At 44.1% G+C, this 15,914-nt stretch overlaps 1 protein-coding gene across 6 annotated transcripts in view; it reads right to left on the bottom strand.

The window, feature by feature from the left end:
• PNPLA7 (patatin like domain 7, lysophospholipase) overlaps window positions 1-15,914 on the bottom strand; it is a 101,499-nt gene that overhangs the window by 69,272 nt on the left and 16,313 nt on the right. For all 6 annotated transcript variants that reach the window (XM_086858643.1, XM_086858645.1, XM_086858641.1 and 3 more), the window contains exons 13-18: window positions 13,152-13,252; window positions 12,020-12,166; window positions 8,422-8,499; window positions 7,401-7,606; window positions 4,085-4,216; window positions 2,606-2,729 (exon numbers count right to left, since the gene is read on the bottom strand). In XM_086858643.1, the coding sequence (XP_086714769.1) occupies window positions 2,606-2,729; window positions 4,085-4,216; window positions 7,401-7,606; window positions 8,422-8,499; window positions 12,020-12,166; window positions 13,152-13,252 (788 nt within the window). The remainder of the gene's footprint in view (window positions 1-2,605; window positions 2,730-4,084; window positions 4,217-7,400; window positions 7,607-8,421; window positions 8,500-12,019; window positions 12,167-13,151; window positions 13,253-15,914) is intronic.

Below are 15,914 nucleotides of genomic sequence, written 5' to 3'. Positions count from 1 at the left end.
TTTCAACAGGGAGGGAATTATTTAACAGATTCATCATTGTCTTTAAAAATTACCTGGAAATTTCTAAATGGAGTTTTGACTTGATTTGACCAGATACAGTGATTGGAATTGCCCATCAATAGGGCCAACAGCAGCTGGTGTCCCTCCAAAAAGTGCCCTTGAGAGTCAGGATCCTTCTCCCCTGACACAAGTGTCCTTGTCAGCTCTTCAAGGAACTCCACAGGGAAGGAAATGTCAGTTTTTCTAATCTGCTCCTCTCCCCCTCATCCACAGCCCTCAGGAACAGATGCCATTGAGTCAGTGCAAGGAACAAAACAGGTTGAGCCACAAGTTGAGCCTTGGGAGCGCACGCACACACTCGAAAATTAACATCTTGTCTGAAACCCTTCATCTTGCACTGCTTTGCTCCTGCAAGCAGAAATGGCAGAGCCATTATGCATCTCTCATGCAAATGACACCTGGCATTTTAAAAGTTCTGACACAGAGGCAATAAACAAAAAGCCACTGACTACAAGACTCTCGTGTTTTCTTAGTGCTCCCAATTACAGGTGACACGGGAGGGTCTCAAAGGCATTCAGGGAGGATCAAGCCACCAGTTCACCAAAAAAAACCAATTACCAACACCAACTGCTGCTTTCATTCCCTGCAAGCATGCAGAACCCCAATTACGTTAATGTCAGGGAAAAAAAAAAAAACCCAACCCTTCAGCAGGTTTTTAAAGGTTTATAACAGATTCCACAGAAGGGGATAAACAAAACTTCTTAAAAGCAAAAATATCATTTTGCTAATGCCCTCTGAAATAATGCTGGCATTCTTCACAGATCCTCCCCCATGTTTGCAAAAGGCAGCCAGAGCATGGAGACGCTTCCAACAAATGGCAGAGTGAGTCAGTGGGGCTGGGAGCTGTGGGCAGGAAGGAGATGACAACGTCCACAGAGCCACCGAAGTCTCCAACATGATTCATGTCACAACGTGGATCCAAAACACTGACTTGTGCTTTAGGCACAAACTGCATGGGTATTTCTGTATCCAGGGCACTGGTACAGCAAACACAGCCCAGTCCATCCAGCAATCCACCTCCTCCTTCCTGCTCAGATAAACAGCTGGAAAAACCAGCCCCAGGCTGTGCACAGGAAGGCAGAGTTTAGGCCACTTCATAGAAACACTGAATTGTGAAAAAGCTTGGGTGGGAAGAGACCTTAAAGCTCATCCCATTCCATCCCTGCCATGGCAGGAACACCTCCCACTGTCCCAGTGTCCAGCCTGGCCTTGGGCACTGCCAGGGATCCAGGGGCAGCCCCAGCTGCTCTGGGCACCCTGTGCCAGGGTCTCACCTCCCTCTGAGCACCATATGCTGCCCTGTCACTCAGAACTGCTTTCAGAAAGTAGAACAGGTCTGTTTTTAACCTGGGAGCTCTGCAAAACTCCAGGAGCTTGACAGTGAAAAGCTGCAGATCACCACAGGCAGAGGAAGGCAGGAAAATGCCTGGATGTGGCAAAACTGACAAACCCTTCTTCACACACCTGAAGTCCTCACACCATTGTGATTAGTCACAAAAGAAGTCAGCTTTAGTGCCTGTCAAACCATGTCATTTTACCTTTAATGAGGTATCCCAAAGAAAGAAAAAAACCAAATAAAATTTGTGGGTGTGCTTTAGCACATTCCAGCTTCTCCAAACACAATCCCAAGCCAGCACAACCCCTCAGCCAGAGCAGCACTGAGTGTGGGAAGAGATCCTTAAATACTGTGCACGTGGAAATAAATATGGGGCAAACAGCAGCCCAGCCCTGTCTCTGCTGGGAGCAGCACCAGAACTGCCTCATCTACTCCACAAGCAGAATTTTGCATCAGTTCTCTGAAGGAAGCCTCAGACTCCTCCTTCCCCTTCATTCCTATAAAAATGAATTTCTTCCCATAGAACTAATCTCAATCCACATGTTTTCTGGCTTCAGAGCTATGCTAATTCTGTCTATGAACAGATACACCTTCAGTGTTTAGTTTGCAGCTCAGAAAGCAGAAAAGGGCCTGAACAACAAGCTCAGAACTTCAGAAATCCTATGGCTTTAAAAATAAAAATCAAACAAGCCATGCATATTTATGACTCCTATTTCTGCTGTTAACCAAGTCCGAGAAACAAAAAGTGAACATAAGAGAGAAATTAAACATGGATAAATGCTACAATTTTGAAATGAAAAGTTGCTTCAATAGCTGTAACAATTACACACTCCCTGAAAACCCTGACAAAGCTTTGAAGTCAGCTCTGCTAACTGCGAGAAGGTTGGACTAGACACTTCCACAGGGTGGGGCTCATCCAAACTGAATCCTCCTGTGTCACTGAATTTATTCAAATCCCCAGTTAGTGCAATTCCTCCTGATCTAACAGGCTGCACTGCTCCCACTGAGAGGAAAGTAACCCATGGCACAGAGGACAACTACTGGTTTGGTAGTGACCTTTCTTTGGATTTAACCTTGTTAGCCCGCTCACCAACCACTATAACAACTTCGCAGGCAGAAGGGAAGTTTGGAACTTTGGAAAGCTTAAGAAGGGAGCAGGATGTGTGTGTTTGGCATGGAGGAATCCCCATTTTCCCAGCTGTTTCTCACCACCCCGATGAGGTCTCCCCGGCCGTACTCCCCGGTCAGGTGTTTCTTGCCGTCGTCCATGCGCAGCACCGAGCGCAGGCGGCCGTTCAGCACGATGTACGTGCAGTCAGACTTGTCACCCTGCCTGCAGGGGAGAACAGACAACAACCAGCATCAAGGAAACATCCCTGCTCAGAAAATGCAGCTGGAGATTTTAAGTTGGTGGGTTTTTTGGTTTTTTTTTTTTCCCCTGGCTTGGAAGAGACAGGAAAGTGTTTAATTGATGCTTAACAATCGAATGAGGAATGGAGCTCGAAGTTGTTGTTTAATGTGTAAATGTACAGGCTGTGCACAGTTACCTGAGATAAGGAGTGATAGGACAAAGGGGAATGGCTTCAAACTGAGAGAGAGTAGGTTTAGATGGGATATTGGGCAGGAATTGTTCCCTGGCACAGGGTGCCCAGAGCAGCTGGGGCTGCCCCTGGATCCCTGGCAGTGCCCAAGGCCAGGCTGGACAGGGCTGGGAGCAGCTGGGACAGTGGGAGAAGTCCATTTCCAACCCAGGCCAGCCTGGGGTTCCATGTAAGGACTGGAAGGGGATGACCAGGGTGTGAGAAGGGCCCAGGGGACACCACAGGCTCATTGCTGGTCACAAAGGATCTCATTCCCATGGCAAGGTCAATGTGGATGTGCAGAGGAATTCTGCAGGTCAAACAGCAAGACCCTCAGGTGGCTCCAGATTTGGTGCACACACCTTTGTCTACCAAGAACACTTTTGCAATATCCAGCTGGCACAATTAGGAGTGCTGCTGGGAATGCCACACTTCTGGTGGTGGAGTTAAAACAAATGCAAAGAATTCCAGAAGATTTTAACAAGATATTGAAAGTCAGGAGTGTTTCAATGCACAGAGTAATCCAAAACTTCCATTGGCATTGATGCTGAAGGTAGGGTTATAAAAATTACAATTATACAGATCACATTCTAAATTAGATTGTTACTCTCTCACAACTGCAGCAACCACAAACAGCTCAATTGCATCCTAGTACATATCCATAAAACTAAGTTGTCCCAAGGTAACTTTTTCCCCTTAAATACAAAATTCCTGTTTCCAATTTACTGCTGAATAAGCCTAACTGAATTACCTTTGAGTTTAGCTGTTTATTTCAGAAAGGCTGAAAACCTCTGAGCAGTAGATCTTCATGCCCTCAACAATGCAGAAACTACCACCAGAAGATGGAACTGTGTCTTAATCAATTACATCACTTAAAAAGCTTGTCAAGACAACAAGAAAGACGAGGAATGGTATAAAATAATTTAGCAACATGTAGAGACAAGAGACTGAAGCAATGGTGAAGGCACTGCAGAAAGAAAATAATCTCGAAATAAATAAACCCGATGGAATGGTTGATAAACACAGCCTGAAGTTCTCATTTTACACATCCCCAAGGGAGCAGAGCTCATGGAGTAGGAAAATTTCAGCAATTTTGTCCACATCTCACCTGTAAACAGCTCGTCCAGCCTCCACCTCCATCCAGTCCAGGGCAAAGTCAATTTGCCTGACAAAGGGGGACATTCTCTTCACAACAGTGTGAGCCACCCCCAGCACCACGCTGGGCTGCTCCCGCATGATCCTGAGGAAAAAGGGAAAAAGGGAAGTGTTACTGAACCACCTCCCCACAACAGGAATAGCTGCCCACATCCCAGTGCAGCTGGCCAGGAATTCCCAGCCACCACCAGCAGGTTTTTTCCCCCCATTGTCAGCCCAGTTTCCTTCCTCTCACATGGGCATTCACCTCCTTGCTCTTCTGTTTGGCATATCCCTGGCACCGGGAAATTTAAAATCCTCTGTGCTACAGAGGTTTCTGAAGGGACTTTGAGGATTCTTTACTAGAAAGCTCACCAATTATAACAAAAAGAGCTAAGTAGTTTCTGTGAAAGTCTGGAGCTTCTGCAGATATTCTTGGGGATGTGGCTGCGATGGGATTTTCAGCTTAGCTGGCAAGACCAAATAAAAATCAAAGCTTCTCTGGCAAGTGCACATGATTAAGCCTCCAAACTGTGAAATTTACAGAAGCAGAAAATGTGAAAGAGCCCCTGGTAGCACAGATCCTGAATTTATTCCCTCAAGAGATCCTGGTGACAGCTCGATTCCCGTTCTCCAGGAGCACTGCAGGCACATCCCATGGAATTAGCCCTGGATTCACCACACCACCAGCCTGTGCCACCCCTGGACTTGCACTCTGACAGCCATTTACTCATGGCAGCACCACAGAAAAGGCTCCTACCCTGAAGTTTCAGTGGGAAGGATTTAATCCCAAAATCCAGCATTCAATTCCCATCCCAGGCTCCTTCCCTTACTGTGCTCTTTGCCTCATAGCAACCATTGACCATGGGCTTTCTGCTTCACCCTCTCATTAATTACTGAGAAAAAACACAGGGTGTTCCAGGGCAGCAGAAAGGAAAAGAGGAAACACATGTGACAGGAAAAGAAGAATGAAATTTTGGGGAATAATAGCAGTTCTTGTCAAATTTCACCTAGTCTGTAAGCTAAGAGAAAAATGAACAAATTAAGGCAAAAATAATTCCTCTGAGATTCCAGGCAAAGGAGAAAGCAGAACATTGTGGAACTATGAACATAGAATTTACATAAAAATGGCAAACAGAACTACATCCTATTTTATTAACAAGTTTTTCTTTCTCATAGAGTTCAAAGCAAAAATGAACCCATAGAAGAAACCTGATGCTTTTCAAAGCCTTTCTCCAATGTCACTTTTAAATATGGGCCCAGGAGTCAGAAGTGCCATAAAGCCTGGGGTTCAGGACAAATTGTGAAGATGAAATGCTGGAATATCACAGAGCTTGTAAAATGGAGAGAACATATAATGGACTTTAAAGGAGAAAAAGAAAGATTTGGAAAGGACCCAAAAATGATGATGAGGTGATACATTGATGGGTCTTGATTCCTGACTGCTAAGGGGTTAATGAAAGCAGAAAGGTAGCTGGAATAAACAGGAGGTAATTCTGATCTTGAGAGAGAAGAGAAATCTCAGAAAAATGAGCTTCAGTAAATGAGAGAGAATCCAGCCCAAAGGAAAAAAAAAAAATAAAAAAGGAAAAGGTTGAATCTGCCTGGCTGGCTGAGACAACATAATGAAATTTGAAGTCAGAAACAAGCAGGAAAACAATAGCAGGAAAAGACAAGAGAGAAAAAGCCATTGAGAAGAAATAGCCTGGTACCAGACAGAATGGCACAAGTGGGAAGCATCTCTCAGAAATTAAGCCAAAGAGTTGACAACCACCTCAGAGCCTGGGAAAAACACAGCTCATCACCAAGCACCTGCTGAGCACAGCAGGTTCAGCTCCACAGCCATGCAGCCTCCTGCCTGGGGTGGGAAAACCAAGACCTGAATCAATAAAGATTCTGGGATCCACTTGATCAGGAACACAAACAACCACAGTTATTTAGAAAGCAGCAAGTGTGCAGAGATGGACATCACAGAGGCTGACAAAACATAACCCCCTAGAATAACCCCCCTCCATGTAACTCAGAACTCATGGCACATTCCAGAAGCTGGAAAAGAAGATTATGAAGGGAAATTGTGCATTAGACACAAATTATGTGTGTGAACTAAGTGCAACTCTAAATGACAGGATCACAGAATAAATCAAGGGCATTAATCATTATTATTGGCAACAAGGCTAACCACAGTCATCCCAATGGATTTTTAATTACCTACATTCCCCTTTAAGCATTAAGTCTCAAGTCAGGTGCTACTTCCAAGGTCCAGGAAGGAACCTGTCTTGCACAGGGGAATGATTCTTTAAGCTGTTCTATTAGTGAGCATTAAAAACCCACAGTTACACCCCAACCAATCGCCCTGGCTCTGTCTGGGAACTGAACTGGGGAGGTTTTCCAGCAAAAAAGAAAAATTAATCCAAGACAAAAGGCCTGGCAAAGCAGCAACTAACCCAGCAAACTGCAGGCTCTGGGCAGAATTTATTTGGATTACAAAGTATTTGAATCTTGGGCCATAATTCCTGTCCCTTTGAGCTGAGTGCTCTATAGGCCTTGAAGAAAGACATCACCATTTAATATTCCCATGTTACCTGAATTGATTCTTGCTGGAGTTAAACCCCCTGATAGGGGGACCTCAGCTCATCCAGGCACTAAACCCACCCCATAAAACATGGTTTGCTGTGGGATGCAGCTGTATCAGCACAGACATGCAACACTTGGATTTAAAATCATGGAATCATTACAGTTGGAAAAGACCTTCATGAGCATCAAGTCCCAGCTTTAACTGAATACCCCAGGCCCCCTAAACCATATCACAAAGTGCCACATCTTGGGCACATCTTAAGTGCTCACAAGTTTTTTGAACACCTCCAGGGATAGTGACTCCACTGCCAGAGCAGCTGTTCAGATGTCCAGCCACCCTTTCAGTGAAGAGATTTTCCCTAAAATCCAACCTGAACCTCCCTTGGCCATTCCCTCTCCTCCTGTCCCTGTCCCCTGGGAGCAGAGCCCCTGGCTGTCCCCTCCTGGCAGGGTGCAGAGCCAGAAGGGCCCCCTGAGTCTCCTTTTCTCCTTCCCCAGCTCCCTTCCCTTCCCTGGACATGCTCCAGCCCCTCAACATCTTTCTTTGCAGTGAGAAGCCCAAAATTAAACCAAATATTGGATATATGGCCCCCCCACCAGCACCCAGCACCGACAGGTCACTACCCTGGTTCTTCGTTCAAAACTCATTAAAAAAAAATTCTAAAAAAATTCTTTAAAAACCCCAGAACAATGTATGTTTGAAAGGCAGCACTCACTCATAGAAATGGGACTTGGAGATGGAGAGGAAGCTGCAGTCCCTGTTGGCCTTGATGGTGAAGATCAGCGGCTCCCCGGTGAGGACAGCGAGCTGCCCCACGAGCTCCCCGGGGTGGGTGATGAACAGGCAGGTGTCCTCCTCAGAGTCAATCTTCCTCTGGTACACATGGAGCATCCCCGACACCACAAAGCAAACATTGACATCCTGGAGCAAATGGGGAAAAAAAAAAATAAAAAAAAATAGCTCAATAAAAATTCTCCCAAGATTTTAAAAGCAATTATCCCAGTGACAGCGCTATCAGCACCGATCTGTTTCCCAGAAAGGTCCCCTATAGCTTTTGAACAATTAAGATGGTAAAATAAGACACAATAGTGAATTATTAAAAGCAGGTTATGAATATTTAAAACTAAGCCGGCACAATATTGAAAAATGGGTTTCTCTTTGGGTGGTTATGAAAAATGAAAGCTGCATCTTCGAGATATCAAGGAATAACAAAAGAATTGGGACTGGAGGAGATGATGGGGAATCACAGCTGCAGGAGGAGAGGCATGGCAGGTCAGCAGAGCAGAACCCAGCACTGGAACTACTGCAACTGGAGCTGCCCATCATCTGCTTTGCTTAAGCTCCTCCATTTACACAAGAATATTATAAATTAATCTTGTTATATCCCAAACACACCTTGCTATAAATGAATAATGCTGGATTGGTTTTGTGTGAGGGCTTTACTGCAACTGAGCAGCATCACAAAAAACCCAAAGTTGAGAGTGTGAGAAAAGGCTTCCCAGCCCCCAAAGCTCCTGAGGAAGGATGAAGGTGGGACACTCCACAGCTTCCCACCAGGTCCATCAGAGCTGACAACACCCTGGCACCAGACTCCTGCTCTGGCTGCAGCACCTGCTGTGTGCAGGCAGGCCCAGAGCTGGAGGTGTTTCAGCTCCAGAAGAGATGGCTCGGGAGGGGACAGGTTTTATTTGCCATCAGTGTGCATAAACACCTCGTGGAGACTGAGCCAGACTCACCTGATCTCCCTGCCTGGACAGCACAGTGCCAGCAGTGACCTGATGCAGCGTCACTTTGCCGTTCAGCAAGGCAGGATTCTGGAGAAAAAAGGGGTGGGAGGTACAGTTTACTGCTCTGTGCACAGGTAAAGGTCCCAGAATGTGAGGAAGCATCCAAATAAAGCAAGTAAGAATAACAGTTAAGACTATGTTACAAGCACTTGAATCCCTTTTAAATATGGCACCTGTTTTTATATTTCTGTTCCCTCCAGGTATTTCTTCCAGAGGAGAAAAAAAGGTTTGATCCATTTTAATTGATCACACTTGGATTCTTAAGGATTTTCCATTTATCAATTTTCCTCCTAGACTCTTGAAAGGGTGTGTAATGAAAAGAGATCTGTATCAGCTGATCCAGGGTCTCACCACGCTTCAAATAAAGAATTTCTTCCTAATATCTAATGTCAGCCTGCCCTCCTTCAGCTTCAACAGTTCCTCTCCAGCCTTTTTATAAATCTTCAGAAATTCAGTATTTTACCACCAGCCCTGAACAGGCTGGGGCAGAAAACAAGGCTGTGATGGGTTCACATGTTAGGCTGAAGAGAGGCAGCACAATCCTGGCTCTCACAGCTTCCCTGGGAATTTGGCTGTGCCTCAGAGGCAGAAGCACTAAAAGCTGCACTCACAGGAAGAACCAATTGAGCACGAGAGCAGAGCAGAATGTGACCCCAGTTATCAACTCCATTCCAGCAGGAAAGCAGCACAGAGGAGATGTAAACACTCCACCAGTGTAATTGTTCTGCCAGGCTGGAATTTTCCCATTTTGGGTTGAAAAAAAAAACAGCGCAAGTGAAATAATCACAATTATTCTTTACACCTACTGCTGATAAAAAGAACATATTTTCATCAAAAATAGCTTTATTAAAGCCAATCTGTTTCATGGGAACATATCCAATGCAGAGAACCTGACAGGCACCTGTCAAAATATTTCAGTTCAGCAATAGCAACTCAACTAATTTCTATAATGTTTTTTCTATATTTAGACCTTTATGGTTGTATACTATTATCTACTCTTAAAGCCAAAGTTGTAGCTCTGAAAGTACCTCTCAGTAGGGGAATTCAGGCTCCCCCATGAGCTCTGCTTATCAAGAGCATTTTCAGGCTGCATTAACTCAAAAAAAAAAATTACTGCAAAGATTTTCTTCATGTCTGAGACTACTTAAGTATTGGGATAGATTGTACTGAGAGCTGTAAAGCCTCTCAGCATTGGAGATCTTTAAGAACAGCTTAGCCAAAAACCTGCCAGAAATGACTTAGCAATATCTGATTCTGCCTCGGGCGTGGAAGGGACTGAGTGACCTCCAAGCAGACTCTGGTTTCCTCCTTTGCTGTGCTATTACTGCCCCATTAAGCAATAAAAGAGCTGACAAATAAAATCCATCCTGTCTCTCAAATGGGTGAGACCAGCAAACCCAAATTTAGCATTGCGTAGTTACAGGGTTTTTAGGCTGAAAACCTGCACTGATCCCACCCCAGCCACCAGCTTTTAGGGAAAATAAATCATTACCCCAAAAATCTCCATTTCCCAGCAAATTTCTTTCTTTGCAGGACTGTAAAAAATGATTGCAGCAGGAAACTCAACAAATTTGGTTACAATAGCAAATATAAGAAGCAATAGAGGTTATTTCTGGGTAATAAATTTGGAGGGATTTATGATACAGAAGTGATAATAGAAGCCAGTTATAAACAATTTAAACAAAGTGATAATTATTTTCCATTGTAAGTCACAAAGAAGAGATGCAACACTGCTTAACCCTCCCCATTGTAGCTGCAGACAAATCTGAAAACACACAAGAACTGTATGAGATTGAAAACCATTCATGACAGAGATCCAAGGAATTCAAGTTACTTAAAACAAAAGAAAAACCAGGAAATTTTAATTCTGAAGTCAGGTACCTAAAGGCTATTTGAAATAAAACCTCTCTGTCACATGACAAAAAAACCTGTCCAAACAAACCCCAAACCTACCATCTGTCATCAAAACATTTTAATTTTATTCATTCTGAGTGGCTGCTCTGAAAAATGACAACTTAAAATGCTTCCATCCAGCTAAGAAAGATCACATTTTTATAAGAGAAAAGCTTTTAAGAGAAAAGCTCTTAAGAGAAGAGCTTACAAGAATTCATTTTCTTTCATGTAAGCAGCACTGAACACCAGTATTTTGTACACAGCAATATTCCTCTTGAATTGCCTGTGGAAGAATCAGCTTTGGCTATTCCTACATGGAAAAAAAAATATATTTGAGCTTTTAATGACATTTCTGGCATTTGGCCACATCCCACCAGATTCTAATTTGCTTGTGAAAAACTAAGGTGCCTGAAAATCCTACCTTATTTCAACATTACTTAGATGTTTGTGCTACAAACTCTGACTATTAGGTGCTGCATTTTAAGGACACTGATGAAATCAACTTTATCTCTAAACTGCTACTTGGTAATTACTGAGAAATTTATTCTAGACTAAAAGAAAAGTGCTGTAATCAGGAGCTTCAGTAATTTTGGAATTTTTGCTTATTACCTGGTAGTTGGACCAAGAACAGAATAGATGAAGACCTACTTTACTCCTTCTGCAACAAGAATTTATTCTAAAATAGTCTGTAGCCTTTCATGAGGATATAAATGCCTGAAAAAACCTGAAAATTAACATAATGAGACAGGTAAGGCTCCTGCAGACTAAGAGACCTCAGATCAGTGACAATGTGGAACAGACACCTCACAACTGGAAGCTGAAAGACCCTGACAGGGATTTTGAAGCTGCAAGGGGAATAATTTTGGAAGTCAGGAGGGAATGCTAAAATCTAGAAGTAAAATCTTTTAAGCTCTAGCAAGTGTTGTTTGGTGACAGCTCTGAAGGCAGGGGAGGAGGTGCAGCAGCTGTGCCCAGCCTCTGGCAGCAGCAGCAGACTGGAATTATTGCAGAACAGGCTGGAACAAACCAAGGATGACTGTGGCTGACTGAGACAGATGCAGAGCTTTCCCAAACTGTCTGATTATCCACATGAACAGACACACCTCTGTAATGAAATGCAGCTGGAATGACTGGGATGATGAAAACAATCCTTTTCAATCCTCCTTACAACACCAAGGGGCTCAGCAGGGGCTGAGCTCAGCAGGGATCAGGCACAGCCCCTGCCACAAGCACAGGACCCAGCTGGGAGATGCTGCCAGTGCCCCTGGGCAAGTGCAGGGACACAATTCCAAACCCAAACACCTCCCTGGGATGCAGTGCCACCAGGATTCACGGATTCAGCAATCACCTGAACCCTCAGACAACCTCCCACACTCAGTGAGAGCACAGTGAGGTGGCAGGAGTTGCACATGTGCTGCTTGCAGGGCTAACTCTGCACACAGGGAGGGAAGATTCATATACTGCATTCCAGCCTGGTCTCCTGAAATGGCAGAATAATTCAAATTTATTTCAGTCCTTCTAATTACTTCAACAGGCTGTTGAATAAAACATCCAGCCCATCTCCAGCACACTGAGGAGACAAATCCCCTTTTCAGTTCCTGGCAGAATGAGATGAAAAGCAGAAGCAAAGCCAGTTCCCCTTGCAATTACTCACATCAAGTTTCATCAGGGTTGAGAGGTCTTTCTTTGCTGCTTCCACGATGGCATCAGTGTGTTTGCTGTTACAGGAGTCCTGCACAGCACTGTAATGGAAAACTGCTGAAGGAGTTTCTGTCACTGTCACAGTCTTCTTCAATATCGACTGCAAAGAGAAGAAACACATCGAGGGTCAGTTTAAATATTAAAATTGGCACCCACCTGGCCAAAATTTGCCTTTATCATCTGCATTCTCTACCCACTACAACTGGTGGTCTGCAAAAAAAAGAAATCTAGGTTTCCAAAAAAGCAACAGCTTGCTAACTTCATTATCCCTGTTTTTTTCTGCACAGCCTGACACTCGAATCAAACAAAGTTACTCATCACAGCTTGTGAAAGGGAAGGAATAAGAGACTTCAAAAACTGGGCTGCTGCCAGCTTGATGGAACTAAAACTTTATCAATCCTGTACACAAAGATGGAGGAAAAGATAAAATGTCTGTCAAGGTCACAGTGAGCAACAGTTTCATTCCAGATTTTGAGTTGCAGTTTCATAATTCAAGAGTGTGTTTTTGTGCTCTTGACTTCCAGGTCAGTATTTGTAAAAAGCAGACCACAAAAATAAACAGAGATTTATAAATAATGACTGGAGATCCAGAGCTGATACAAGTTTTTAATTCCCTGCTGTAAAGTATCTCTCACAAATAAAGTATGGTCTGACAATAATCCATTTCATGAGTCAGGGGAAGAAAACACATAAAATGTTGCAGCAGTGGTTTCCCATTGCTCACCAATGGAATCTCCACAGAATTTCAAGATATGCAATAAAATGATCTGGCAGCCACTAAAACCTGCTGAAACACCCATAAGCTATAAAACAACAATACAAAACCATCCAAAGCCAGGATGGATGGTGTCGAGGAAGGTGTCCCTGGCCATGGCAGGGGGATGGCAGCAGCTGGGCTCCAGAGGTCCCTTCCAACCCAAACCATGTGGGGACTCAGTAAATCCAAATATCCCAACTTGGAGAGAGCTGCAAGGGCAGTGTTTGGAAGGAAGGAAGGCAGGAACACTGCAATGCCTCTGAGCAGAAGGAAGTTGGGAAGGGCAGGGCAGGACTCAGGCTGGCATCTCGGGGAGGAACAGACCCACCTTGGCCACGCTGGGGCTGCCAGCAGCGTCCTCGGGGGCGAGCTGCACCCTGGCCCTCTCGTAGGCCATGTCCATGTCGGATTTGGCACCGCTGGAATTGTCTGCAAGCAACACAAAAATCCTGGTTTCAGCACCTCCTGGAGTGCAGCTTCTCAGGAACAGCAGGTAAAACACAGAGTGGAGCAACTTTAGCAGGTGGCACATTCACGTTCCTGTTATTTCCCAGTTCCTTTTGAGCTGGAATTTTAAATCTTCCCATCTTAACTCGGGTGCACAACACATCCCAGAATTCAAAACCACAATTTTTATTTCTGAAGGGGCTTGACTCCTATCTCCAGCCCCAGCTAGGCCAAGGGAAGAATCCCACTGCCAAAAATATTCAATATGATATCACAAATATCACAATATCATCTATCTCAGAGATATCTCTATCTATCTATACTCTTCCCACGTCATCTTGAGGAAATGGCCTTGGGTTCTGCCAGGGGAGGTTTACATGAGATATCAGGAAAAATCTTTCCATGGAAAGGGTTGTAAAATAGTGGCACAGGTTGTCCAGGGCAGGGCACAGCACCCTGGCAGTGTTCAGAGGACATGTGGGTGTGCCACTTGAGGACAAAGGGTTACTGGTGAACACAGGGCTGGTGCTGGTCTGACAGTGGGAATTGAAAATCTTAAAGGGTCTTTTCTGACCTTAATCATGATTCTGTGATCTACAAATAAAAACAAATCTTTGCACAATTCAAACCTGCCACTGGGATCACTATAAAGTTGTTTAATGATCAGCCTCCAAACAAGGAACCCAACAAGTTGACCCAAAGTTGATCAGCACCAGAACTTAAAAGCCATAAGATAAAAAATAAAAATAAATAGTAATGCTGTTGATGCCATTAACTGAATTTCCTGCACACTGCAGCGTAAAAGACCCTAAATCAGCTATAAACAGTAAACTGGGATAGCAGAAAGAGCAGCTCCATATGAGCTGATCTGGCTCCCTGTTTTCCAATTTCTGCTTTCCAATTCCTCTGTTCCCCAGCCCAGATGCTTCAATGAATTAATTCTATCTCTCTTTCTCCACACAAAGTTAGTACAGTTATAAAGCCTGAACAGGCAGAATCCTATTCCCTCATCTAAACAACTGCCATGTCTCAAGTTAGATAAGTACACAAAAATTACAAGAACAAATTACAGCCAGCCCTAGGATCAACTGAGGCAGAAGTGTTTGCTCCCAAAGCAATTTTTAGCAGTGTTTATTAATTCTAACAACAAGCAAATCAAGGAGATGTTGAGATAACAGCATCTGTATGACTCTAACAGTTTTCTCCTCTCTGAATTAATAATAAACATAATCAATATTCCATGGAGTCTGAACACACAACTAAGCAGTGGAAGAGAATCTGAAGCAAGATCTTGATCTTTTCATTACAGACATCAAGACACTTTCTGTGCAAGCTAAACAGTGAGAAGAAATCAGCTCTGCTAACAGGCAAATCGTAATTACCCAATTAGATACGCTCCTTCTGTCAGTAAAAATTAACTCTCTCTCTCTGCTAAGCTCTGTGTACCCTGGCATAACTTTCATGACACATAAAAGGAGAAAGGAAGGACAAATGGACACATCCACTTAGAAGTTCACAGGGTTCCTTCCATATTAAAGCTCCCCAGGACACACAAGGACTGTCCCTGAGAATGTCACAGGGCTGCACAGGCAGAGCTCACTGAACTGCCTCATTTGCCTGGGGGAAGGGCCCTCTGTTCAGGGCAAGGATTAATTAATTTACCACTGAATCAAGCCCACTGGTGCATGCTGTAATTCCTAGTGTAAATCAACCTCACACACGTGAAAATCAAGCCAGGTCTTGTGTGGATCAGTCAGTATTTTCTCTTAATTTGTTTCCCTGGCTTAAAAAGATGATCTGCTTACCCCAGCCCAAATCCTACTTTTCCATCACACCCACCCCTCTGGCCAGTAACACAGAAACCATGAAAAAAATCTAAGTGGGACCCTTTACATTTGCCCAGCAGGAACTGAAGAGGAAACAAATCAGCCCTCCAGTGTTCAAATTGAAGGAACTCACCCCTGCTCTCCTCTGAGCACACCAGCAACTTCACAAGGCAGCAACAAGTGACACAAACCTCACCCTGGGGAAAGCTCTCAGTGCTGAGGGCTCCCTCAGCCTGGCTCCTTCCTTGTCTCCCCTTCAACCCCTCAGAGTATGTTCCCTTCTCCTAAATCAATAGCCAAGGTGAGCAACACAAGCATCTTCTAAAGTACCCAGGGCACCTTTATTCCACTGATTAAACATTTCTCTATTAACAGTACCTGAGCATGGCCTTGGAGTTCCCTCACAGTGGTTAATTTATTACTCATCTAACAGAGACTGATGCCTGTGATTCCCACAGGAACTCCAGTTTCCCCACCTTGGAACACAAAGCTGCCCTAAACACCAGGCCCAGAGCAAAATGGCTACAGTGGAGTAACTAAAGTTCCCCAAAATGGTACTGCAGCATCAAACCAGCTCAGTCTCATAAATGTCTCCTCAGAGCATCCCATGATCCATCACCTTTATTATCCACTCTAAAGAACATTCCTCTAAAAGCAGCAAAGCCATGTAATGTGCTTTTTGGGACAATCAGCCAAGCAAGAAACGTGTGTCATCTTTTATGTGAAAGATGATGGCCTATCATCATAATTCAGTTTGTTTCAGTAATATCAATTAATAAAGCTCTTCATTTGCAGGTCTTGGAAGCCAAATGATGTTC

The sequence above is a fragment of the Cyanistes caeruleus genome, chromosome 20, assembly GCF_971803275.1.
Source record: "Cyanistes caeruleus chromosome 20, bCyaCae1.hap1.1, whole genome shotgun sequence".
Taxonomy (NCBI): Eukaryota; Metazoa; Chordata; class Aves; order Passeriformes; family Paridae; genus Cyanistes; species Cyanistes caeruleus.
This window is presented reverse-complemented; position numbering and strand designations above follow the sequence as displayed.